Genomic DNA, 26,010 nt, shown 5'->3' on the forward strand with positions numbered 1-26,010 from the left:
TTTCCTTTACATAAGCCTAATTTTCTTCTTCATAGCACACTCTGCTACAGCACACTATGCTTATGTGCTGCTCAGCAGTAACTGCTAGGGAGTTAATCACCAGGCGGGCTTGCTTTGCTAGAAAATGATTCCACTAGTGTGTGCTGATGAGAATGAACTATGTTACTCAGGAGAAATATCTGAAAGAAAGCTTAAAGAAAGGTCATAGTATTCTTTCTTCAAAGGTGTTCCCTGAACAACTACAGTTCGATAGAGACAACTCGGAAACTAGCATTGAAAAAGGGTATATTATCAATATGATCAATATAATATGGGAGAATTGCCAAGTGTGACTCAAAACTTGGAGTCAAACCCAAAACAATACCCCAACTTGGGTCAAAGGCAAAAGTAACCTAAAAGGCTATTGAAATTACAACTATCCCCTTGTGACCAAACAAGAAAACGGAATTTTTTTTACGTTTCTACCCCTCGCAAGTCGTCTGTTTAGACGACTTGAAAATAAGTCGTCCAGAAGACTTAACTGAAAGTCGTCTGGACAGTTAGTCTTAAACATAATTTAAAAATTTTGTAAAAAATATTTTGATAAGTGAAAAATGAGAATTATGTAATTAACATATGTCTTAGGAGGTATAAATTAAGATATAACAAATTTCAATTGTTTTCAGCATAGATGAGTGAAAGTAGTGAGTCATGATATTCTTAAGTTTATGTTTCATCAACATATGTTGTAGTATTGTATGTGTTCTTAGGGTTAGATTTTGGAAAGCATTAAAACCGTTTTTGAAAATTTTTAAAATTACTTATGCGTGTTCATTTCTGTGTATAGTAAACACTATTTAAGTATAATTTGATTTTATAACGTGGTTAGTTAGTTAATCTAGTCATTTTAGTTTAGGGGTTCATTTTAGGGTCTAGGACGACTTAATATTTTGTCGTCTGAAAACAGACGACTAAATATTAAGTCGTCTGTTGTACATTATCAGCCAGAATAAGTCGTCTAAACCGGACCAAACCTTAAAGTTTACCAATGTACTTTTAAAGCTAACCGGATTATTTACCCAATATATAAGGTGATTTTTATTTTTTTTGTTTCATTTTTCGCGAAATTCAGAAACCCTAACAGTTCTCTCTCAAAGGCGATTTCGAATTCCCACGATTTCCGAACAAACCATCGTTCTCAACGTCGGCTATCTATCTCACCGTTGTCGCCGCAGCTTCTTCTAACCCTAGCGCCGCCGATTCCTCTAAACCCTAGCGCCGCCGATTCCTCTAAACCCTAGCGCCGCCGCTTCCACTATTTCCGAACAAACCGTCGCCCTCGCCACCGTGGTCACCAACGTTCTCACCGCCGCTTCCTCTAAACACTAGCGCCGCCGCTTCTTCTAAACCCTAGCGCCGCCGCTTCTTCTCTGTAAACCTTAGCGCCGTTTCTCTGTAAACCCTAACGCCGCTAAGTCATCAATCTCGAGGAAAAGATGAACATAAAACGTTGTCTCTATCAATTTACTCATTCTCACCGTTTCACGTTTATTTTTTCAGATCTATAACCGCAATGACGAGTACTCCAACTCCTTCTGCGACTGGAAGACTTGTAAGTAATTTAAGTCGTCTGGAAAGTCTTCCAACTGGACGACTTAGTAGATGACTTAAATATAAGTCGTCCATTTGGAAGACTTTCCAGACGACTTAATTATAAGTCGTCTACTAAGTCGTCTGGACTTATATTGTTGTCTTTGATTATTTTGCAGACAAAAAGGATGGATATTCCAGAACTCCCCCGTAGGTTATACACATCAGGGGAAGAGCCAGAAGCCCACAATAGCATTTCGTATCATACGGATAACAGCAAGTTGCATACTGCTCTTAGGAAAGCTCTTACTGATGACGAATTTGAAGAGCTCAAGGAGTCGAGTTTGGGAGTTTTCATCAAGTTCAAGGAGCAGGGATTTGGTTGGGCTTCAAGGCTGGTTCACTACATGCTCAGTTTCAAGCTGGACATTAAGAAGAAGTATGAGATGTGGTCTCTCGTTGGTCCAGAACCTTTGAGGTTTTCACTGTTAGAGTTTGAAAACCTCACTGGTCTAAACTGCGAGTACATCGAGGACCTTGAGACACCAAAATGTGACGTTACCCCAGAGATGGTTTCTTTCTGGGGGATGCTGGGAGTTCATCTGGAAGCTGGGCCAACTACTGATCAGATAATAGCAGCACTGAAGAGATGCGGGGATTGGTCCAGGGAAGATCGCAAGCGGCTCGCGTACCTCTCCATCTTCACTGGATTCATTGAAGGGAGAAAGTTTTCAACCGCTACACGATCTACTCTGGCAAGGCTAGTGATGGATTTAGAACGGTTTGAGAATTATCCATGGGGGGAGTCGCGTTTAAGGTGCTGATGGACTCTTTGTGGAACAAAGAAATTGCTGGCTGTTACACCGTGGATGGGTTTATACAAGTTCTTCAGGTTTGGACGTACACAGCTATGCCGGAATTGGGTGCTAGTATTGGTGGTCCCAGAGCAGACAGTCCGTCTCCACCGATACTGGCTTACGAGGGCAGCAGAGGCCGCAGATCAATGAAAGCTGCTATCTTGAGTCAGGTATTTACTTCAATCCAAAAGACTGCGCAGACGACTTATTATAAGTCGTCTGGAAGGTCGTCCAGCTGGACGACTTATCGGACGACTTATAATAAGTCGTCTGGAAAGTCTTCCCAGCTGGACGACTTATCGGACGACTTAATTAAGTCGTCTGGAAAGTCTTCCATCTGGACGACTTATTAGACGACTTATTATAAGTCGTCTGGAAGGTCTTCCAGCTGGACGACTTAGTAGACGACTTATAATTAAGTCGTCTATTTAGTATTTTTTTTCAAATATCTAACTCGATTCTTCTATTTACTGCAGACCCGCGTGATCAACTTTGTTGAGAAGGACATTAGTGAAATGTGGCCAAAATGGGACTCTGAGGTTGAGGACCTGCCCGCGGAGAACATCATTAAAGTCATGTATGAGCGGAGACCGTGGAAGTGGACCTTGGATTGCTGGGAAGTCACTGGTACTAAGGTCAATACAAAACCTAAGGTTGTGACTCCATCGAAGAAGGCCAAAGAGATGGTTGTGTTGGAGGAGGAGGAGGAGGAGGAGGAAGACAATCCAAGACCTCGGAAGAAAGCTCGTAAAGAGGCTCCTAAAGTGGCTAGTGAAGAGGCTAGAGAAGAGGCTAGAGAAGAGGCTAGAGGGGTGACCAGAGAGGAGTTGGAAATTATGTTCAAGGGCGTAGCTGACTGCATGAAAAAAGGGTTTAATAAGTGCATGAGGGAGTTTAGGAAGTTGTCCGATAGATTGGAAGCTGTGGAGAAGAAGGTTGGTGTCACCAATCAGGCTACCCCTCCACCTCTAACCAATCAGGCTACCCCTCAAGATAAACAGCCTACCCCTCTTGCCAAAGAAACCGGGGGTAGAAACAAACAGGCTACCCCTCATGCCAATGACACCGTGGTTAGTAACCAGCCTCCTCCTCATCAAACCAAACAGCAGCCTCCTCCTCCTCAAAAGAAACAGCAGCAGCCTCCTCCTCCTCAAAAGAAACAGCCTCCTCCTCAAAAGAAACAGCCTCCTCAAATCAAAGAGGTTAGTATCAAATCCAGGGTTAACTAGTTGTCCAGACGACTGTAAAAGTTGTCTGGACGACTAGTTGACCCTGGACGACTTAAACGTAAGTTGTCTGGACGACTAGTTGACCACGGAAGACTTAATTTTAAGTCGTCCAGGGTCAACTAGTCGTCCAGACAACTTTTATTTAAGTCGTCCAGAGTTAACTTGTGTGCAACTTTTATTGCAGAGATGGTTGCCGGAGGATACAGCAACCGAGGCGAACTCGGTAAATAAGTACTTGCCGGAGGATAAAGCTTCCACCGAGCCAAGCGATCCAGTTTCAGAACCGAGCCTCGTTGTATTGGACAAGCGTGCAAAGAGTAAACGAGCGAAGAAACCTGCTCTCACTGTGAGATCTCCTTATACGGCAGAGAAAAAAAAAGATAAAGTGGCAGCCTATAATCCATTTCCGCCAGTAAACAAAGATAAGTTGAAGGAACTCGCTGATTGGTTGAAAACTGATCCGTAAGTGATTGCTTTACCCATAATAGCTTGATTTAGTCGTCCAAAACTGATTGCTTTTTTGTTTGCAGTCATTATTTAACTAAGACCGAGGACAAACCACGTACATCACCAACAAGGTGGTACCACTTCCTCCGGACAGCCAGAGGATGGCTGGAAGACTGCGTAAGTCTTCTGCACACGATTTAAGTCGTCTACAAAGTCGTCCAAGTAGACTACTTTCCAGACGACTTAAAGATAAATCGTCTGGAAAGTCGTCTACTTGGACGACCACGTAGACGACTTATATTTAAGTCGTCTGGTAACTTCTAACTAGACGCATGGGATGCGATAATGGAGCCTTTTCTCCAGATGGTCCCTTATCTGCTTGTTGAGTGCGCAGCCACCGACGAAATACGGGTCAAATACGGGTTGGAGCCATACACATATGAGAGACCGCTGAAAGGTGTACCCACGGCCAACAATGGTGATTGTGGCGTGTACACTGTAAAGTACATTGAATGTCATGCTCTTGGCGTCTCCTTTGACCCTAAAGACTTTGCTAGGTGCAACGCGAAGAAAATGAGGGATAATATGGCGGTGGATATATGGAAGGAGCTTGTTGATCAGCATCTGAAAGAAAATGTGGATGGTGATAAGTTCGTGGGCATGTATGATTAGCATTTGAACATGATTTTTTAACAAGCGAAGTATTTGTATTTCAGCTTGTCTTTGTATAGCATTTGAACATGATTTTTTAACAAGCGAAGTATTTGTATTTCAGCTTGTCTTTGTATAGCATTTGAACATGATTTTTTAACAAGCGAAGTATTTGTATTTCAGCTTGTCTTTGTATAGATTTGTAAATATATAAGTTGTCTGGAAGAAATAAGTCGTCTGGAAGGTTTTCCAACTGGACGACTTACAAATAAGTCGTCTAGAAGGTTTGGACGACTTATTATAAGTCGTCTGAAAGGTTTTCCAACTGGACGACTTACAAATAAGTCGTCTAGAAGGTTTGGACGACTTATTATAAGTCGTCTGGAAGGTTTTCCAACTGGACGACTTACAAATAAGTCGTCTAGAAGGTTTGGAGGACTTGAAGGGATAGTAGAAGGTAGTCTAAAAATAAAATACACTTGAAGGGATAGTAGAAGGTCGTCTAAAAATAAAATACACTGGACGACTTAGTAGAAGGTCGTCTAAAAATAAAATACACTGGACGACTAAAAATTTAGTCGTCTGGACGGGTAATCAAGACTGGACGACTTAAATTTAGGTCGTCTGGACAACTAGTCAACTGGTTGTGTACATTGTGGTTTCGTATGGCCAGTTTCCTTGCAGTTTGAGCATCTCTGTGCCCTGTGTTTCTTCCTGGGTTTGTGTCCTCTCATCCTAGATAGCTCCAACCAAGATTGCCATCTTGATTTCTTCGGTCTCCCTCGACCACGCTTTAGTTCTGGAGGAAAGCATTCTCGTTCCTCAATATGTTGTGACACGATAGGATATATATTCTCTGAGTATCCTGCATACAGATAATTCTTTGAGTACAGTGGACATACAAGTGTGGAGATATGCAAACCAGCATGTATTCCAGCAGCTATAGCATGAGAGCAAGGTATTTTCTCCACTCCATATACACCACAATCACACTTTGCATGTTCCAAATCAACCACACAGTCCATTTTGCCACCTTTGACAAAGAAATGCCATCCATCAATTGGTTCGACCGTCATCGTACCCGCTATCTCTTCTCGAACAGCAAGCAAGTATTCAACACCCCCGCTATGTTCAGTTGTGAGACTCAAAGCATCTTGTCTCCTTTTCCAATACCATTTTCCTAACTTCTGCCTTATGAACTCCAGCAGGAACGTAATCGGAAATCCTCTTGCTCGCTTCAGTGCGGAATTAATAGATTCAGCAATGTTGCTTGTTTTTATGTTGAACTTGTTCCCCTTACAATAAACCCTTGACCATAGCCTGACGTCGGCTTTCTCCAAATACGTTGCAAGTTCCGGGTTTGCACTCCGTATCTCAGCCATGTACCGGTCAAAATCGTAAACCGTGTGAGCATAAGCAGCCCCTTTCACCAAGTACATGAGATGTTTCCCTTTAAACTTTTTGACAATGTTATCTTGAAGGTGATAATAACATATTCCTCGGGTTGCCCAAGGAAACACCTTATCACACGCACTTTTAATGGCCTTGTGCCGGTCGGAGACTATCACCAGAGGCTTGTCATGAGATATACAACTAGCCAATTTTGTGAAAAACCATTCCCAAGAAGGTATATCTTCCTCATCCACGATCCCAAAAGCCAATGGGAATATCTGAAAATTGCCATCTTGTGCGGCTGCAACTAACATAGTTCCTCCATACTTTCCACTTAGGTGAGTTCCATCCACCACAATGACCCTTCTCTGATACTTAAAACCTTTGATAGAAGCTCCAAAAGAGAGAAATAGATACTTAAATCTTTTCATAGAATCAAGTTCTATCGCCGTGATAGAATCAGGATTTGCAATGGAGATTTGCTCGAGATATGATGCCAAACGCGAATACCCTTCTTCTGCTGATCCTCTCACCAATCTTTGTGCATATAACAGTGCTCTGTATGAAGTGGTGTAATCAAGCGCCATGCCAAACATGTTCCTCATTGCATCAGTGATATGCTGCGGAGTTATCCCATCAATGATTCCAACACGATCAATGAAAAGACTACCTACATACTTCGGAGTACAGTGTCTCCGCTGAGCGATTCGGTCTCCCGCTGAGCATAAATGTTTTTCCACATACTTTGTTACCCAAAACGTGTTTGTCCCATGTTTGACACTCGCTCTGACCTTCCATCCACAATAGCTAACCGGACATGTTGCCACAGCGAGAGTTTTCGTTGATTTGTATAATCTGAAAGAAAACTTACCCCTCACTGCTGCCAACCGCAGCTCTAAAGCAGTGCACCCTTGCTAACAAAACTCTGGTTGACATAGATACTGGTACCATTCGATTTTCCTCCTTCAATAGCATTTGTCTTAGCATATGTCTTTTGGATTTCTTCAAAACAAATATTATCATCATCTTCCTCGTCCTCATCTGGAACCTTTCCATAAAGACTGTAATCCCCACCATTCTGATCCGTTTCACCAACAATAGAATTATCAGCATCCTCCTCCCCATTTTCCTCCTCCCCATCTTGATTTTCATCTTCAACAAACTCATTATCACCAACATCTTCAAAATATTCATCAGCTTCATCATCATCACCAACATCTTCTTCCCATTCACCAGCTTCATCATTATCACCAACATCTTTTTCCCATTCACCAGCTTCATCAATATCCCTTTTCTCTGAAACCGTTTCGACCTTGCTGCGGCTTGATACACAAAGACATACTCTATGGGTTTTGAGTATCTCCAGCAAGTTTCGAACTTGTCTATCACTTGTAACATTAATGGGAAGACTGCCTGGAGCCATCATCATTTCTGCTGGTAATGAGTAGCTAATCTCCACACTCACTGTTCTCATGTCCAGGTTATAATCTTCTTGAGCCATTGCAACAAGTTCAGCATGTGTTGAATCTTCATTCAATAAAAACAATCTTGCTCCTTTGAGATCATCAACCACAAAATCCCAACGGAAATCTCTCAACAACCATTCTCCATACACTGCATGTAACTGAAAAATCATCTGCAAATATTCAAAATAAAACACATTAGTACACATAGAGAAAATGAAGAAGTTCAATAAAGATTACCGCAGACGACTTAGCATTAAGTCGTCCAGAAGACTTAAAGGTAAGTCGTCTAAAGAGGTCACTTTTGCAATTGAAAATTAAAAGGGACGACTTAATTCTAAGTCGTCCGGCTTTGTTTGTTAAAAAAAAAACTTCAGACGACTTATATATAAGTCGTCTACGAGAAACGGGCTAGTTTTGTATTTGACCGAATCGTATCAGATCTTTGACTATTTCTGGACGACTTATAATTCAGTCGTCTCTAGGAAAGTTAAAATTTCAATATTTTATGAAAACTTGACGACTTACGTGTAAGTCGTCCTAGGTTAGTTTTGTAATTGAAAAATAAAACTTGAAATTTAACTTTCTCCAGACGACTTAGATGAAAGTCGTCCAGCTAAACGACTTAATTTAAGGTCGTCCGGGATAAGCAAGGTTTGACCAGAAAATTGGGAAAAATTCTGGACGACTTTGCTTTCCCCGGACGACTTTAAATTAAGTCATCTGGAGGGACGACTTTATATTAAGTCGTCTGGTTAAAGTTAAATTATGAAGTTTTATTTTTCAATTACAAAACTAACCTAGGACGACTTACACGTAAGTCGTCAAGTTTTCATAAAATATTGAAATTTTAACTTTCCCAGAGACGACTGAATTATAAGTCGTCCAGAAATAGTCAAAGATCTGACACGATTCGGTCAAATGCAAAACTAGCCCGTTTCTCGTAGACGACGTATATATAAGTCGTCTGAAGTGTTTTTTTTTAACAAACAAAGCTGGACGACTTAATTTAAGTCGTCCGTTTGACCAGAAGACTCATCAGTAAGTCTTCTACATACAGATGACTTACTAGTAAGTCTTCTACGCGAACAGATCTTGAAAAAAAATTCAAATTCGTACCTTAAACTAGGTGAGATGACTTCGTTTGCACACAGGGTCTTCTCCAACCACCCAGAACCTCAAACGAAAGCAACCGTAAGTCAAAACGAAAGAAATATGGCTCTGTCAACCATAGCCCATATTTTGAATCAAAAGCTTGAGTTTTTTGGATGAATATAGAGAGAAAGTGAAAAAAATGTTGTTTTTAGTTCATAACAATTGAAACAGAGAGAGTGTAAAGAGATTTACGTGCATTAAAGGGCATTAAAAGCTCCAAACAGTTCGTACAAGGTTGTTGCCACTATTCATTGCAGTGGCAATATTGTAAATACTTGAAGAAGATGAGGTTGAGACAGTAAAGAAGCCATTTTCGAAAAAAAAAAAAAAAATGTTAATGGCATTTTCGTAGATAAACTGCAGGTGTGGGGTTAAAATCTCAAAAAAAAAAAGGAGTCAAAAGAAAAGGTTAGTTTTCTGTTTGACTCCAAGTTTTGAGTCACTTTTGCAAAAAGCCCATATAATATTGATATGATCAATATGATGCCGAAGCTGCTTGACAAATGTCAGCGACGAAGACATCCTAAATTGGTCTGCAGGCATCGCGATAAGTCCTCTGTCTTGCCCCAGTGTGCTAATCAAAGGTAAAGAACTGAATACCTAGAGGGGATTACTGGTTTCGGCTCCAAAACTCTTAGTATTAAAAAAAATAAGAAATGTTCTTTTAGTAATTCAGAATCGGTTTTGCTTGGGGAGTTTATGATCATTTTAAAAGTTTTTGATAGCATATGCAAATGATTATAGACACCAAAGTAAAAAATCCTAGAATATCTGATAATTATTTATATTTTTCGTCTTATATTTATTATTTATTTAAATATAATTAACCTGACAATTGTCTTATATATCTCATTTAAATTTTTTTAGAAAGGATATAAAATTTCTATACAAAATGAGAAAACTACAAAGTTAGAATTTATATGACTTAATAACAGTAAACTATATATTCTTGACTTTTTATTTGTGTGCTTATGAAATTATATTGTTTAATTTAATAACTATTAAAATGGCAAGGTTGTGACTTTTTTTTAAAAAAAGTGAGAGCCAATTATTTTCTCCTATTTGCAGTTAAAAAAAACAAATGCTGCCAAAGAATATTAAAACATCTTTTTATCGTTAAAATAGCAAATGATATTTTCAAAAAAGCATTCATTAAAAATAAAAATAAAATAAACATACACATGTTTATACTAGAATTAATCAAATAAACCAATAATTAAAAAATAAAAATAAAACATACAATAATATTTAAAGAATTTGCACTGTCTATACAAGACTTTTGTCGAAATTTGCAATCTGAAATATTCTATGTTTGCAACTATTACATTGAAATTTGAGTTTAGTATATCTTTTTGAATTTGAGTTTAGGAAGATTTTCCTGAATAAATACAATATCAACCTAAAATATGTATAATATCTTCATAAAAGTTTAGAATATTTTCATCAATATTAATTTAAAATATATTCTTAAATGTGTATTTAGGAAAACCTTCATAAATATAAATATATATATATATATATGAATACCTTACTAAATGTGAATTATATGTATATTTAATAATATTTTCTTAAATATATATAATATTTTCTAATGTTTTTGGAAGACATTAATGAATTTTATATATGAAATTTATAAAGATATTTTACATATTAAAAAGCATTTTCATAAAATTTTGAGAGATGTTATATATCATCCATTAGAGCATTTGAATATATTATATTATTTTTTCTTTTAAAATGGATACACCTTATAATCGAATTGAGTTTATCTACAATCTTAGTATATTTTATAATAAAAATAGAATAAAAATAAATACAAGTATCTCTTACTTTATTGAGAAATAGCCCTAGATATCCCAAGTTTTTCTTCTAAATATAGACCCAAGGCCCAATTGGACAGAAATGTTTCAATGATAGCAAATTACCTGGTTACCCTTAATCTTAATTTAACCTAAATTATTAAATAATAAAATAAAATCATTTTGAAATGTTTTCGTAAGTTTTGCTGTCGACGAAAAGCTGTGCCGTTGTCTCCGTATCGCCTCCGTAGGGCCGAATTGTCCTCCATCCGTCGTCGTTTGTGCCCTTGCCTCGTCTTCGATTTGTCGCGTATGCGCCCTTGCATCGTCCTCGATCTGTCGTCGTCTTTGTATCTCATTATCTCGTGTCTCCGATCTGATCTAGGTATCATCATTTCAGATTCATTATAAATTTATGATATGTTGTTGCGATTGAATTTTCTAATTGTTTTGAAACTTAAGATTGTATTATCGTCATCTTCACCTTATATACTCACAAATTTACTTAAATGTCTTTGCGATTGGATTTTTTAGTTTTTTTTTTAAACTTAAGATTGGATTCTCGTCATCTTCACCTTCTACACTCACAAATTTACTTAAATGTCTCTGTAGTTGATCTTTTTGAGATTTGCTTGTGACTTTTTAACAGATTTTCGAACTACGACTGAAGTTTTTTGTGTTTGTGGACAATGGAGCTCAAAAGAATCTCTCCGGTGGGAGTTTAATGTTGATAACAGAAACATTGTTTCAAATCTTTTTTTTTTTTTTGTGTTTGTATGATATTATATTCTTTCTTATAATATTCATGATAGCCTTCTTAACCATGTATTAATCCTTCATAAACAACTTGAATTTGCAGACTCTTCCTTTTCAAAGTGTCTCTACAATCCCTCTTAATCCTATTCCGGATTTAAGTCCTGTCCATATTGGACTTTCACCAACCACAATAGCTATTAAGGTGAAAAGCTATTTTAAGAGCAAAGAAGAATTAATGTTCAGGGTGAAGAAATAATCTTTAGAGTGGAAGTTTGAGTACAAGACTGTGTTCTAACAAGTCAAGAGTTGTATTGAGGTGCATTGGTGACAATTGCTCGTGGGGGATGTGTGCCACCAAGGTGTCTTGTTCAGATTTTTCCTATTGTTGTAGATTTGTGCACATTTAATTTTGTATATTTTTAAAATAAAACATCATTACTTATACATTTGACCACATTTCAGTCAATACAAAAAAAAAAGACTAGAGGATATGAAAAAATCATATAATATATAAACTTAATAAATTTTGCATTGAAATTCTAAAACGACACACAAAATTTTTTATTCTACAACAACAATTAAAATGAAAGGAGGTAGTATAAAACATTGTATTGTTGAATGAATTAAAGAGAAAATTACACAAATTCAAGTATTGTTAAAGTATTGTTTAAAATATGTAAAAAGTAAGTGAAATCTCAGAAACATTTGAGATATCTTTTCCTGTGAGTGTAAATGTAAAGAGGCAAATGATGTCACAAGACATTCAACAATGAGTTTATATCTCAAAAACAAGACAAGATATGGGAGAGAGCTTTGAATATCTGCTGCAGAGTGTTCCATTTTCCAAGATTGCCACGGAGGAAGAGGAACAGACTCATAATGACTTGGTAAACACGTTTGTGTAAGACGTTTCCATATAAGTAAAGTTCTTACCTGGAGGTAGAGGAGGCACCCATAAACCCAAACCTTTCTTCATGATCTGGTCAAGGTCTAGTCTTTTCAAAGAAAACACATCTTTAGTTCCATTCCAAACGAACGCGAGATGATCACCAGAGATCACGTAAAGTGAACCAGGTTTTGAACCGGGATAAAGGAAACCATAACCATTTGAGATACCCTTTCCTCTGTAACAATGCTGAAAGTCTCTTCCATCTGCCTCAAACGGAAAGGGCTCAAGGGAAGGTGTGTCAATATCCACAACAAACATTGGTGTTCCATTGGGATGCTGCACAAAGTCATTGCCTTCGAGTATTTTCGTCCCAACAAGACGTTTCCCATTGTTCTTTCTAGATTCTTCGTAAGAGAGCATCAGTAGATAAAAAGCATTTCCGGTTTCATCTTCATTACATCTCCCAGGTGGCCACCCAAAAGTTCCTCCCCACAAACCAGCATACTCTTGGTCATCTCCAAGACTCTTGATTGGTAGTTTGTGCAGGCAAAAGCGGTTGAGATCCATTCTTGGCCACCCTTTGTAAGAAGACATCTCAGTGTAGGAAGCTTTGAGACTAAGACCAAATATGTCACCAGCGCTAAGAAATCTCCGGCGATTCACACATGGGGAAGCACCCATCTCGTTTATGTCAACCTGCGTAGGATTGTAACACAACCCATCTTCCTCCAGGTTAATGTGCTTCCAGTTCTTACCAAACTTGTGTATTTTAAGGAGCATGGTTCTACGTTCCAACAACATCCCTTCATCTTCTCTCCTTGTGGGAAACAACTTCCCACTCAATGGTTCAGATACATGTACACCTACATGGCTTGTCACTAGTTCAAGTAAGTTTCTTCTATCGCTATCATCGAGCTTCTGAAATGGAACCCCACTGCACAGCTTCTTCTCTCGCCTCGGCTCAACCTCGAGTGAGAGCACATTGCAAGTCTTGTCGATGCCTGTAACTAAACCAGGGTACACGCAACTTCCTTCTCTGCCTCTTCCATGGAGGAAGAACTTAGTGGAGCCATCATCGTGATCACATATGATCTCAAACACCGGTGACCACATAAGCCTCCCTTCCTGAATCCCGAAAGGACCAACCTTTTGTGGGATGATCCGACAACCAACAACAGACAAGAAACCAGGCATCACGTACACAACATTCCCAAGCTCAGGTTCTTGGTGAACCCAGACCCCAACAAGAGGCTTCACTACCTCCACAAGAAACCGACAGAGAGCCTTGTAAGAAGAGATCCCGATTCGCCACCGGACTATTTCGGATAAAGGAAGAGCTTTTACGAGCTCACATTGCACAAACCATATCTTCTCTGAATCCACAAGGTCGCAGAGGCTTTTGCAGCATAAGCTTAGGTTGCAAATGTCGCTTGGAGATAGAAAACGAGAGGTAGCAGCAAATACATCTTCTGGAAGCGAGAGAAGCAGACAAGTACCACCAACTGATTCTTCCGACCGTAACTCTCTGATCGTCATGATGTTATGACACTCGGGGGATCAAATCTGTTCGTAAAGTCGAAATGGGCTTGCCGGAGTTTTAAGATCGAAACACAGTCTGGGTGTGAATCAGATATTAGCTTTTTTTTACACGCACAAAAGAATCTAACGTTCAGATCACACATCAAAAGTAAAGAAGAGCTCTGAGTACAGCAAAGCAGAACTTCTATCGTGAAGTCTAATCTACTGAAACGGACCGACCATCCGATTGGACCGGTCTATCCGGTCCGGTTACACCTTAAAAACCGGAAAATCTTGTTAAAAAACAATGATCCGGCAACAACCTATATGACCCGGACCGGTACTTTTCTTCAAAATTATTAGTTGATTTTTTAATGAGAAAATTTCATATTTCATCACTTAAAAGATATTTATCACAAAATATGAGAAAAAAAATTCTGCAACAGCGTTCATAAAAAAAAAGACTAAATTAATAATAAACCATAAACCTTAATCACTAAACTTTCAATCCAATATAAGATAAACATTTGAGTGAATTAGTGAGAAAATTCTCTTGTCCTAAAACTCGGCCGCCTAGCCGCCTTGGCGTTACGCGTCACTTTTCCGCCCCGATTTATGCCAAATCGGTTTAAAAAATCGGATATCCGATTTTTTTCGCCTAGACCGCCTAAATGACCGCCTAACCGCCTAAATGACCGCCTAGCCGCCTAATCTATTTTTTTTATTTTTTTTTTATTTTTTTTTTTAATTTTTTTTTATTTTTTTTATTTTTAATAATATTTTTATATATTTATTTGATCTAAAATTTTATAAATATCATTTATATTCATAATTTTGATGAAAATTACACTATATTAAGTTTATATATTCTATTTGTGTGTTTTATACAATCTTAAACATGAAAATGTATTAATGTTATACACAATTAAAGATTAACATGTTTTATAACATAGTAAACCATCTAAAAATTTCGCCCCGCATAATTTTCGATTAATCCCCGATTTTCTTTTTAGGCGCTAGGCCCAATCCGACCGTCCGACTAGCGCCTAGCGCGTTCCCGAACTGGGGAAAATTCTAATAACTTCTGAAATTGGTTTAAAAGAAAAAGAAAAAAAAAAATGGATCAAAAATCTTAGGCTACAGAATCTACGAGCATAACTCGATCGCTTTCAGATCCTACAAGGAAAAACTAAATAATATACTGGCACGGACCCACTACTGGTCGAACCGGTATATCCGAATGGTATATCCTTGACCTTTGACACTGTTATCCTTGAAACCGGAAACCTTGTAAAAACAATGATCCGCCAACAAGCTTCTTTTTGAAACTTGAAAATACATTTTTAAAAAAACTATTTTGAAATTTTAAATTTTTAAAATTTAAAATTTCACTCTTTAATTCTAAACTATAAATCAAGATTAGTTAAATATATATTTATTTTTTAATGAAATCTCTTTTATTTTTTTTTAGGACTCTTTTGGTGAAAGAAAAATTAAAAAAAGCTATCTTAGAAAAATTTTCTATTTCTAATAATTTTTCTAAATTTCTTTTGCCGAAATGAATAAATAATTAAATACACACAATACAAGCATAATGAGTGTAAATATAAGAAGAAAATGATTGTCACCAAATATGAGTTTATATATCTCAAAACTAGAAAGCTATTGGAGCGTTTTAAATATGTTGAGTACATATTCAACATTGTTTACTCAGAGTCGGAGGAAGAAGAACATAACCATGACTCAGTAAAGACGTTTGTGTAAGACCTTCTTTCCATATAAGTAAAATTATTAGTTGGGGGCAGAGGAGGCACGCACATTCCTAAGCCTTTTTTCAAGATCTCTTCAAGGTCTAGTCTTTTAAAAGTAAACACATCTTTAGATTCGTGCCAAACGAATGCGAGATGATCACCAGAGATCACGTAAAGTGAACCAGGTTCTGGAATGGGATCAAGGAAACTATAACAAATTGAGATAGCTGCAAGGGCATCTTCATCCCCATTCCATTTTTTTCTCTAAAATGGAGTAAAAGTAAATATGGAGTAAGAAATGCTTCGAACCAACTTCATATCTCACTAAATGAAGTAATATATTTTTTGTTTGTTCATCAGTCCATTATGGAATAGGAAATAGGGTAGGATTGGAACATTTTTACTCCATATTCATTTTTACTCCATTTTGGAAGAAAAAATGGAGTTTTACATTGGAGATGCTCTAAGCTCAAGGGAACTATAACAAATTGATATACCTGTAAGCTCAAGAACTTGGAGCTTGATAGGTTGCTGCAGTGGTGGAGTTTTGATCAAGTTGGGTGTGTTAAAAATCGATTCATGTCGAATTGTGTATTTCGGATCAAACAAGTCTGTAAGAGATTGTGTAAAGGATTTCTAATAAACGATATACGAGTTCTTGGAATTACTTTGTGCCTTGTGTTTTCGTTGTATCTCGATTTTACAATACCCTTTCCTTTATAAGGAATGCTCAAAATCTTCTCCATCTGCATCAAACGGAAAGGGCTCAAGGGAAGGTGTGTCGTGTATATCCACAACAAACATTGCTGTGCCATTTGCATCATGCACAGTGTCGTTGCCTTCGAGTATTTTCGTTCCAGCAAGACGTTTCCCATTGTTCTTTTCAGATTCTTCGTAAGAGAGCATCAGTAGATAAAAAGCATTTCCGGTTGGCGATTCAATCATCTAATTAAAATCTCTTTCTTTGTTTGTTGCTGCGAATTCAAAGTAAGCGTCGTGATTTTTCTCCCACATCTCGTTTATGTCTACTTGCTTAGGATTATAACACAACCCATCCTCCTCCTTCAAGTTCAAGTGCTTCCAATTCACACCAAACTTGTGCATTTTAAGGAGCATGGTTCTACGTTCCAACAACATCCCTTCATCTTCTCTCCTTGTGGGGAATAACTTTACACTCAATGGTTCAGATACATGTAGTAGACCTACATGGTTCGTCACTAGTTCAACTAAATATTTTTTATCTGTACAAGATAACTTCGAAAATAACTCATTTGTTGAGGCTTCGCTGCTAGTCTTCTCTTGCCTCTGCTCAACCTCCAGTGAGAGCACATTGCAGCTCTTTTCGATGCCTGTAACCAAACCAGGGTACAAGCAACTGTCTTTTCTGTCTCTTCCCTGAAGGAAAAACTTGGTGGAGCCATCGAGATAACAGATTATCTCAAACACTGGTGACCACATAATTATTAGACACAAAGTGTCCCACATTGGTAGTTGGAAGGGATCATAATCAATATATAAGATAGCTGGACCATTTCACTGATTACCAATTGGTTTTAGGTTGGAAGCTCATCTAGCTTAACATGGTATCAGAGTCCAATCCACGCAATCCAACCCGATTCACATCGATCTGGCCCAAAGTTGGTCCATCGATTTTTGCCCGAGCATTCTGAGATTGACGCTCAAAGAGCCATCATCTCGAGGGGGCGTATTAGACACAAAGTGTCCCACATCGGATATTGGAAAGGATCCTTAGTAATATATAAGATAGATGGACCACTCTACTTATCACCAATTAGTTTTAGGTTGGAAGCCCATCTAGCTTAACATGGTATCAGAGCCCGATCCACGCAGCCCAACCTGATCCACATCGATCTGGTCCAAAGTTGGCTCATCGATCCTTGCCCGAGCATTCCGATAATGACGCTTAAAGAGCCATCATCTCGATGGAGCGTATTAGACAAAAAGTGTCTCACATCGGTAGTTGGAAGGGATACTAATCAATATATAAGATAGATGGACCACTCCACTTATTACCAATTGGTTTTAGGTTGGAAGCTGATATAGCTTAACAATAATCAGACTTCTTGAATACCCAAAGGACCAACCTCTTGTGGGATTAAGCGGCAACCAACGACAGACAAGAATCCATGCATTAAGTAAACAACATTCCCAAGCTTAGGTTCTTGGTAGACCCAAACCCTAACCAGAGGCTTCATCACCTCTACAAGAAACCGACAAAGAGCCTTGTAAGAGGCGACACCAGTTCGCCATTGCACTATTTAAGAGAGAGGAATAACCTTTACTATCTCGCATTGGTCGAGCCAGACATTCTCGGAGCTGACAATGTCGCATAGGCTTTTACAGCAAAAGCTTAAATTGCATATGTCGCTAGGATAAAGTAAACGATAGATGAGAACAATTATGTTTTCTGGAAGCGAAATAAGAATAAAAATATCACACTTAAACTCTCTGACCATCGTATGTAGTACGAAGACTCCGGTTTGCAAGAAATTCACCAAAAGCTAATAAAACCCAATTAAATGTCGTATATTCCCTCTGTTTCATATTAAATGTCGTTTTAGATTTGTGCACACGGATTAAGGAGAAAAATAATTTTGTATATTTCCTATATAAAAACACAATTACCAATACATCTAATCATATTTCAACCAATAAAAAATAAATTGTTGAATAAAATTAATTAATTTTGCATTGAAAGTCGAAAACGACACTTATTTTGTAACGAAAAAAATTCTCAGTCGAAACCGATGGAGTATAATTGTGGGATCTGATGATACAAGGAAATCAAGCCCAAAAGGAAACGTGATGTGCAAGAAGACTAAAAGGAAGCGTGGGCCTCAAGATAAAGAGGAAACGTGGGCCTCAAGATAAAGAGGAAACGTGTATAATTCGAGTTTCCATTAAACATAATAAGATTAAAAGGAAAAAGGAAAATTCTAATTTACTTTAAAAATCTATACTATTAAAGCAGGAACCTATTAATTTTAACCCCTAAAATAACCTTTTATTTACATCATATGCCACTTATTTTTCAAAGCAATCGGTAGATTCATTAAGGGTGCTTAGATAAATTAACTATCTAACGATTTAGTTCTACTATTTTCCATTTTGATTTAGTTTGGGCTTGGTTAAACTATCATACTATAAGCCAACGTTTCCTAACCGTATTTGTATGTTGATATTTTAACAAGTCTTCAATCATAATTTTTTTTTTGGTCCAAATCAAACAACCACAATAACCAATCTAAACCGGGTATAATTTCACTGTCATCATACGAAACATACACATGTCAAAGCATAGGAAAGCAACAATATTACAATTTTGATACATGCGTGAAAACTGTTAAAAGTTACTGGGTGCTAATCCATAAAAGATGAATCTAAACCACGAAATACAATACCTAAAACCCTAACAATAAATTTTATTTTTTTCTTTAACGAATTTAGAATGGTTGCAAAATGTTGTTTTGAAAAATATTTTGGAAGAAATTCGATTCCTGTGGTATATTCCAAAATCTGTTAATTTATTTTACAATCTGATATTATCTTTTAAAATTAACTTTTTAAAAATGAGATACTAATTTTTTTCGATTCATATGGTATACTCCAAAATTTTGGAATAGTTATTTTACAAGCCGATATTATCTTTATAAAATGAGATGCTAATTTTTAAATATCATTTTGTATTTATATTATCATTTAAAAAAAGTTAATGGTCATAAGCCACACATTTTGTCTGTACAAATCTATTTCCTTTGGATCATTCAGACTGAGTATAATATTTGTTGTATTTCTACATTTTTTTCCTTTGGGTCATTGGGCCCAATTTCAAATCTTTTGTTTATATAAAAAAAATAAAACCCACATTAAACATGATTAAACACATTATTATTAGATTTTTTCTTTTTCTAAATATAATTTAAACTTTCATAAAATATTGGAATATTTCATATAAACAATATTTCATATAAACAATATTTCTAAATGAGAGAGAGAGAGAGAGAGAGAGAGAGAGAGAGCTGGAACATTCTAAGAAGTTACATGGATGCAGAGCTGGAGAAGCTGGGTGGCGTGGAGGAAAAGAAATTCCCTATGTTAATAAAACGCGATTCCCTCGAGAAGGAGAAGGACCACATCGAAGGTTTTAAGCCTGAGGTTGCTTGGGTCACAAGAGCTGGTGAACATGATCTTCCAACACCGTACGCTCTACGTCCAACTAGCGAGACCATCATCTACCCTTACTTCAAAAACAGGATTAGGACACACCGTGATCTCCCCATGAAGGTTAACCAGTGGGTTAACGTTGTTAGATGGGAGGTTAGCGACCCTATCCCACTGATCAGAGGTCGTGAGTTCGATTGGCAGGAAGGACACAGTGCCTTCGCCACCAAGGAAGAGGCTGATGAAGAGGTGCTTGAAGTTTTGAACATCTACTCTCGTGTCTATGAAGATCTTCTTGCGGTTCCTGTGATAAAAGGTCGAAAGAGCGACAAGGAGAAGTTTGCTGGTGCGGATTACACCACAAGCGTCTAGGCTTTTATACCAACTACTGGTCGTGGTGTACAAGCTGCGACCTCACATTGTTTAGGACAGAACTTTGCGAAGATGTTTGAAATCGCCTTTGAAGATAAGGAAGTAAAAGGAGACAAGAAAGGCAAAATAATAAAGCCAATGGTGTGGCAGAACTCGCACTACAAGAAAACACGCCGAATTCCGTCGGAGGTTCTGACGGACATCATTGTCGTCGGACGTTTGTGACGGATTACCGACCAATTTCCGACGAAACATGGGTCGTCGGAATTTTCCGACGACTTTTCGACGACATTCCGATAAAAAATGTAACCGTTGTAGTCGTCGGAAATTCGTCGGAATATACCGACGAACTTCCTACGACATTCCGATTAACAGTACAGTCGTCGGTATTCCGTCGGAATTTTCCGACGAATTTCCGATGAACCATGTGACCGTTGCCGACAAATATAAATGACCATTGTATAGCCGTTTGAGATTGGAAAATACCGACGGAATTCCGACGGACTGCTTTACATCCGTCGGAATTTCGTCGGAAAGTCGTCGGAGGGCCGTAAGCAATTTCCTATAAATACAACCCCTCCTCATTCAACTCATTCACACTTCATTCTCTCTTCATTCTCTTTAGTCATAACAATTCCGTGAAAATCATGTCTTCAGAAGTTTATTATCGTTCGTGGATGGATGAACCTCATTTGGATCCGAACACCAATTTGCTTACGGAAGAATACGTTCAAGGGATTGGAGAATTCATGAGGCTTGTTCAACAGCAACCGGATGCAAAAAGTGGTATGTTAAGATGTCCCTGCTCTACTTGCAATAATAATAAGGTTATAAAAGAATTTGATGTTTGGACTCATTTGTATATGAAAGGGTTTTCACGTAATTATAAAGTTTGGTACCTTCATGGGGAAACTGGTTATGAATATGGTAGTACTAGCGAACCTCAGCCTGTTAGTGAACTTCAGCCTGATATTAGGTTAGAAGAATCTAGAACGGATATAGATTATGGTGTAGGTACTGAGCAGATGGTACATGATCATTATAGAGGGGAAGAACCAAATCCCGAATCTAGGAGATTTTTTGACATGTTGGATGCAGGAAAACAACTTTTGTATCAAAATTGTAGAGATGGTCATTCAGTCTTATCATCTGCAACTAGATTAATGGGTATTAAGACAGACTATAATTTGACTGAAGAATGTATGGATGCGATTACTGATTTTGTCAAAGGTATTCTACCTGAGGATAACCTTGCACCGGGTTCATACTACGAGGTTCAGAAACTTGATGCCGGTCTTCAACTACCGTATGAAGTGATAGATGTATGTATTGACAACTGCATGATCTACTGGAGAGCGGAAGAGACACAGAATGTATGCAAATTTTGTGGGAAACCTCGTTATCAGGAGACGAGGGAAGAGTTCCGATCCCATTCAAAAGAATGTGGTATTTGCCTTTGACGGAAAGATTGAAGAGGTTGTATCAGTGTGAGTGCACAGCAAAAGCAATGAGATGGCATGCAGAGCATTCCACAAATGGTAAGATTAGACATCCTTCAGATGCGAAGGCTTGGAAACATTTCCAGTCAACATATCCAGAATTTGCGGAAGAGAGAAGAAATGTTTATCTTGGATTAAATACTGATGGTTTCAGCCCATTTGGAAAGCATGGAAGACAGTATTCTCTATGGCCAGTTATTGTGACACCGTACAACTTACGGCCGAGCTTGTGCATGCGACGAGAGTTTTTATTTCTCTCAATTCTCGTCCCCGGGCCAGATCATCCTAAAAGATCACTAGATGTGTTTCTTCAACTACTGATATATGAGTTGCAACAACTATGGGCGCATGGTTTTGAGACATACGATGTTTCGTGCAAAGAAAACTTTCAGATGCGGGCAGTACTTATGTGGACAATAAGTGACTTTCCAGCATATGGTATGTTATCTGGATGGACAACACATGGGAGGCTATCATGTCCATATTGTCAAGATGACACAGATGCTTTCCAACTAAAGAACGGAAGGAAAACGTGTTGGTTTGACTGTCACAGACGATTTCTACCACCTGATCATCCATACCGCAGGAGTAAGACTTCGTTTACGAAGAACAAGCAGGTGTTTGATGGTCCACCTGAGGAAGTTAGTGGGAAAGATTTGTTGAAGCAGTTTAGGTATTTTGATGCAGAAAGGACGCCAGATGTAGGTGGACATGAAAACATTCGAGTCAGTGCGGTTGGAGAGCTACATAACTGGCACAAAAAGAGTATTTTCTGGAATCTGCCATATTGGGAGAGTCATCTATTGCGTCCTAATTTAGATGTCATGCATATTGAGAAGAACTTCTTCGACAATCTGATGAACACAGTCCTTAACATCCAAGGTAAAACGAAGGATAATCTGAAGTCAAGGTTGGATTTAGTCGATATCTGTGATCGTTCTGAACTTCACGTTGATGAGAACGGTACGGCCCCTTTTCCCATTTATCGGCTGGATGGTGCTAGAAAAGAAGAGTTCTTTGATTGGATTACAGATAAAGTAAAATTTCCTGACGGATATGCATCAAATTTGGGGAACTGCGTTGATAGAAGCGAAGGAAAGTTTACTGGCTTGAAGAGTCATGATTGTCATGTAATTATGCAGTGCCTCCTTCCGTTTGCTTTTTCAGCATTATTGCCACGTAATGTTCATGAAGCAATTGCAGCTATCTTATATTTTTACAATTTAATTTATTTTTATATTTAACAATTATGCTTATAAAAACTTAATACTTACGAAAATTATGTCTTTTATCTATGTAGGGATTAGTGTTTTCTTCCGCGACTTATGCAGCAGAGTAGTGACTGAAGAGGGTATTAATAATTTGAAGACAAACGCACCAGTCAGCATGTGCAACCTTGAGAAGATATTTCCTCCATCATTCTTTGATGTGATAGAACATCTTGCTATTCATCTCGCAAGAGAATTGGAACTTGGTGGTCCTGTGCAGTACATATGGATGTATATTTTTGAGCGTTATATGCATCATCTGAAGAAGATGGTCAAAAATCAAAGCAGGGTGGAAGGATCTATAGTGGCACAGGTGATCAATGAAGAAACTGCAATCTTTGCTAAAAATTATTTTCCACCAGAAGTGCATACAAAACACCGAAGACCTGCTCGGCATGATGATAGAGGGGAGAGAGCAACATATCATGTTACTGTCCCAAGCATGTTCAAGGAAATAGGACGACGTAGTGGAAAATTCACGAAGCAGAGACTTACGGACACTGAGCACGCTCATTTGCAAACATATTTGCTCACCAACTGTGAAGATGTTCTACAATATGAGAGGTAAAAATATTTATTCATTTATTGTTAGATTAATATTCAATAAATTTATTTCATATTGATAATATTTTTGTATATAGTGTATATATGGCGGAGTTGCGTATGACTCACACGCATGCAACAGAAGATGAGCTTCGACAACTTAGAGATAACGGATTTGCTGCGTGGCTTCGTAGTTATGTGAGTCATATATCATATTACCCTATGCAAATGATTAGTTTAAATTTAATATAAACTAATTAACTTTTCAATCATATATGTTTTTAATTTATAGGTGAATGATGGTTTGGCCAGAGGTCTTGTGTTCGATGATTGGATACGCGAATTTGTGCAGGAACCAAACTATGTGGTTAAATCATATCCTAAATTTTGTACGCGAGGATATGCATTCACAAGGAAAGTTCATTCTAAGACAACATATGATGCTGGTGTTTCATATTCTTCCGGTGACGATGTCTACTACGGCAACATAAAAGAAATATTGGAAATCCAATTTCCTGGAATGGTTGGATTGCGTTGTGTAGTATTCTATTGTGATTGGTATGACACCACCCCAGATAGAGGAGTGAAGATTGATGCGTTTGGTGTTACATCAGTTCATTCGCGGCGAAAACTTCAATATTATGATCCCTTCATTCTTGGTTCGCAAGCTGATCAGGTATGTCAATCTATTCATAATTTTTTACCAATATAATTAATTAATGTTATATATTTTAGTAATACTTGTATAATTGATATGTATAGGTGTGCTACATCAGTTACCCTCGGGTGACGTACAGAGACGATCCATGGGTTACTGTAACGCAAATCAACCCAAGAGGACGAGTGGATGGAACTTCTGATGATGATGAACCATTGCAAAACTCGGTTCCCACATATATTCCCGCTCCAGCTCCCGCTGCCCCTCGCGCTGCTGCTCAACAGGATCCGGGGGTCATGCCAGTTGAACTATTGGTTCAACAACCAGGTCGAGAGCATCTCCCGGTTCTCCAACCCAACCCACGACGAGGACATATCACTTGGTTAGTATTTTTTTTATTTGTAGCATTATGTTTTTTTCCATTAATTAACTTGTTAACTTGTATTTTTTTTAAAGGTTCACCAAGTCGAAAAATGGCATTAGCAGGAGCATCAACCAGATGATGTACTCCATGCTCCGTTTTGGATATTCAAAGTGGAGTGTGATCCCTTCCGACGAACGAGAGTTGTGGTTTCGTCAGTTTGCGGTATAGTAACTCTTCATTTTTTAAAAAATTTTACATTTTTTTAAATATATTTACTTATTAAATTATGTTTATTTTGTAGCAAGAGTTCAACTGGCACTCCGATCTCACGGAAACAGTCCGTAAGAAATTCAACGAAAAAGCCATGGACTCTTATACGAAGCAGATAAACGCGTGGAAGACAGTTTGGCAGAAGAACAAGAGGCCACGGTTCATCAACGGGACGGTGTGGGAGCAGTTGATAGCTCATTGGGAGAAGGAAGAAACTGTAGAGACGTCTTCTAGGAACTCCAAGAACCGGAAGAGCGATCGTGGCGGGAAAGGTATGTATGTGCACAACCTCGGCGCTTGCTCTATGTCTACTAAGGAAGATGAACTTGTAAGTTTTTTATTAATATTTATCTTTATATTTTTTAAATAAATGTTTTATATATTCCTTGGCTAATAATGGCGGTTTTTTTAGATCGAAGCAAATGACGGTAATCCCGTTGATCGTCTCCAACTCATTAAGGTGGCTCACACTAACAAGACGACGGGTCAAATTCAGGACCCCGTGATCAAAGGTGTCGTTGATTTGGTGAAAGCTGAAATAGTATCTCAATCTCAGCATCTCTCTGATGACGGCAATTCTACGGGAGCTTCAACCAACTTGTCTCTATTGCAAATAAATGAGATGGTTGAAAAGGTAATTTTTTTTATTAATATATTTTTTTTATAATGTTGATTACAAACTTGTCTCTATTTACTAACTTTAAATATTTTTGTAGGCGGTTCCTAAAAGGAAAGGAGACCGTTTAGTTGGGTTGGCCCGTTGTGCTTCTTCGTATCCGGCATCTTCTTCGCAAGCTCCGTATGCCGATCCCATGATTCTCAAGGAGCTACATGACAAAGATGAACGGATTGGGGCATTGAAGGAGCAGAACACCACTATCCTTTCTGAGAATGCCATTATTCTTTTGGAGAATGCCACTATCCTTGCTGAGTTGGCATCCCAGAAGAAGTTCAACACCGAGATAATGCAGAAGCTAGATCGTTTGATGTCTTCGAGTTCTTCTTAGTTTTTCCGGCTTTTTAAAACTTTCTGAATGTTTTTTTTTTCTATTTCGGTTTGTATGATGAATTTTAAACTTTGTGAATATTTTTTTTCTATTTCGGTTTGTATGAATTTAAATTCTATAATATTATTAGTTTTAAATTTCAAATTTTTTTAATTTATTAATTAATTTATAAAAAAATATATAAAAATGCAAAATTAATTCGTTTTTAAAATTGGTATATTCCGACGAATTCTGGGCGTCGGAATATACCGACGGACACGGTTCCTCGGAAAATACCGACGGAGAGCATTCGTCGGAATATACCGACGAACCAATATCCGTCGGTATATTCCGACGCCCAGAATTCGTCGGAATATAGAATTCGTCGGAAT

General features: G+C 37.9%; 2 protein-coding genes and 1 pseudogene across 2 annotated transcripts; 1 reads left to right on the forward strand and 2 right to left on the reverse strand.

Moving 5' to 3' along the window:
• Positions 1-11,912: 11,912 nt before the first annotated feature.
• Positions 11,913-14,183, reverse strand: LOC106432316 (putative F-box protein At5g39480). Its single transcript, XM_013873157.3, has one exon. It carries the CDS (start codon positions 13,741-13,743, stop codon positions 12,193-12,195), a length of 1,551 nt encoding a protein of 516 aa, XP_013728611.1. The 5' UTR covers positions 13,744-14,183; the 3' UTR covers positions 11,913-12,192.
• Positions 14,184-16,082: 1,899 nt separating this feature from the next.
• Positions 16,083-18,414, reverse strand: LOC106432310 (annotated as a pseudogene).
• A 1,108-nt stretch (positions 18,415-19,522) lies between these two features.
• LOC106432311 (proline--tRNA ligase, cytoplasmic-like) lies at positions 19,523-20,496 on the forward strand. The gene has a single exon (XM_022694235.2). The coding sequence runs from the start codon at positions 19,539-19,541 to the stop codon at positions 20,028-20,030; it is 492 nt and encodes a 163-aa protein (XP_022549956.2). The 5' UTR covers positions 19,523-19,538; the 3' UTR covers positions 20,031-20,496.
• The last annotated feature ends 5,514 nt before the right edge of the window (positions 20,497-26,010 follow it).

Source organism: Brassica napus, chromosome C4, assembly GCF_020379485.1.
Source record: "Brassica napus cultivar Da-Ae chromosome C4, Da-Ae, whole genome shotgun sequence".
Lineage (NCBI taxonomy): Eukaryota > Viridiplantae > Streptophyta > Magnoliopsida > Brassicales > Brassicaceae > Brassica > Brassica napus.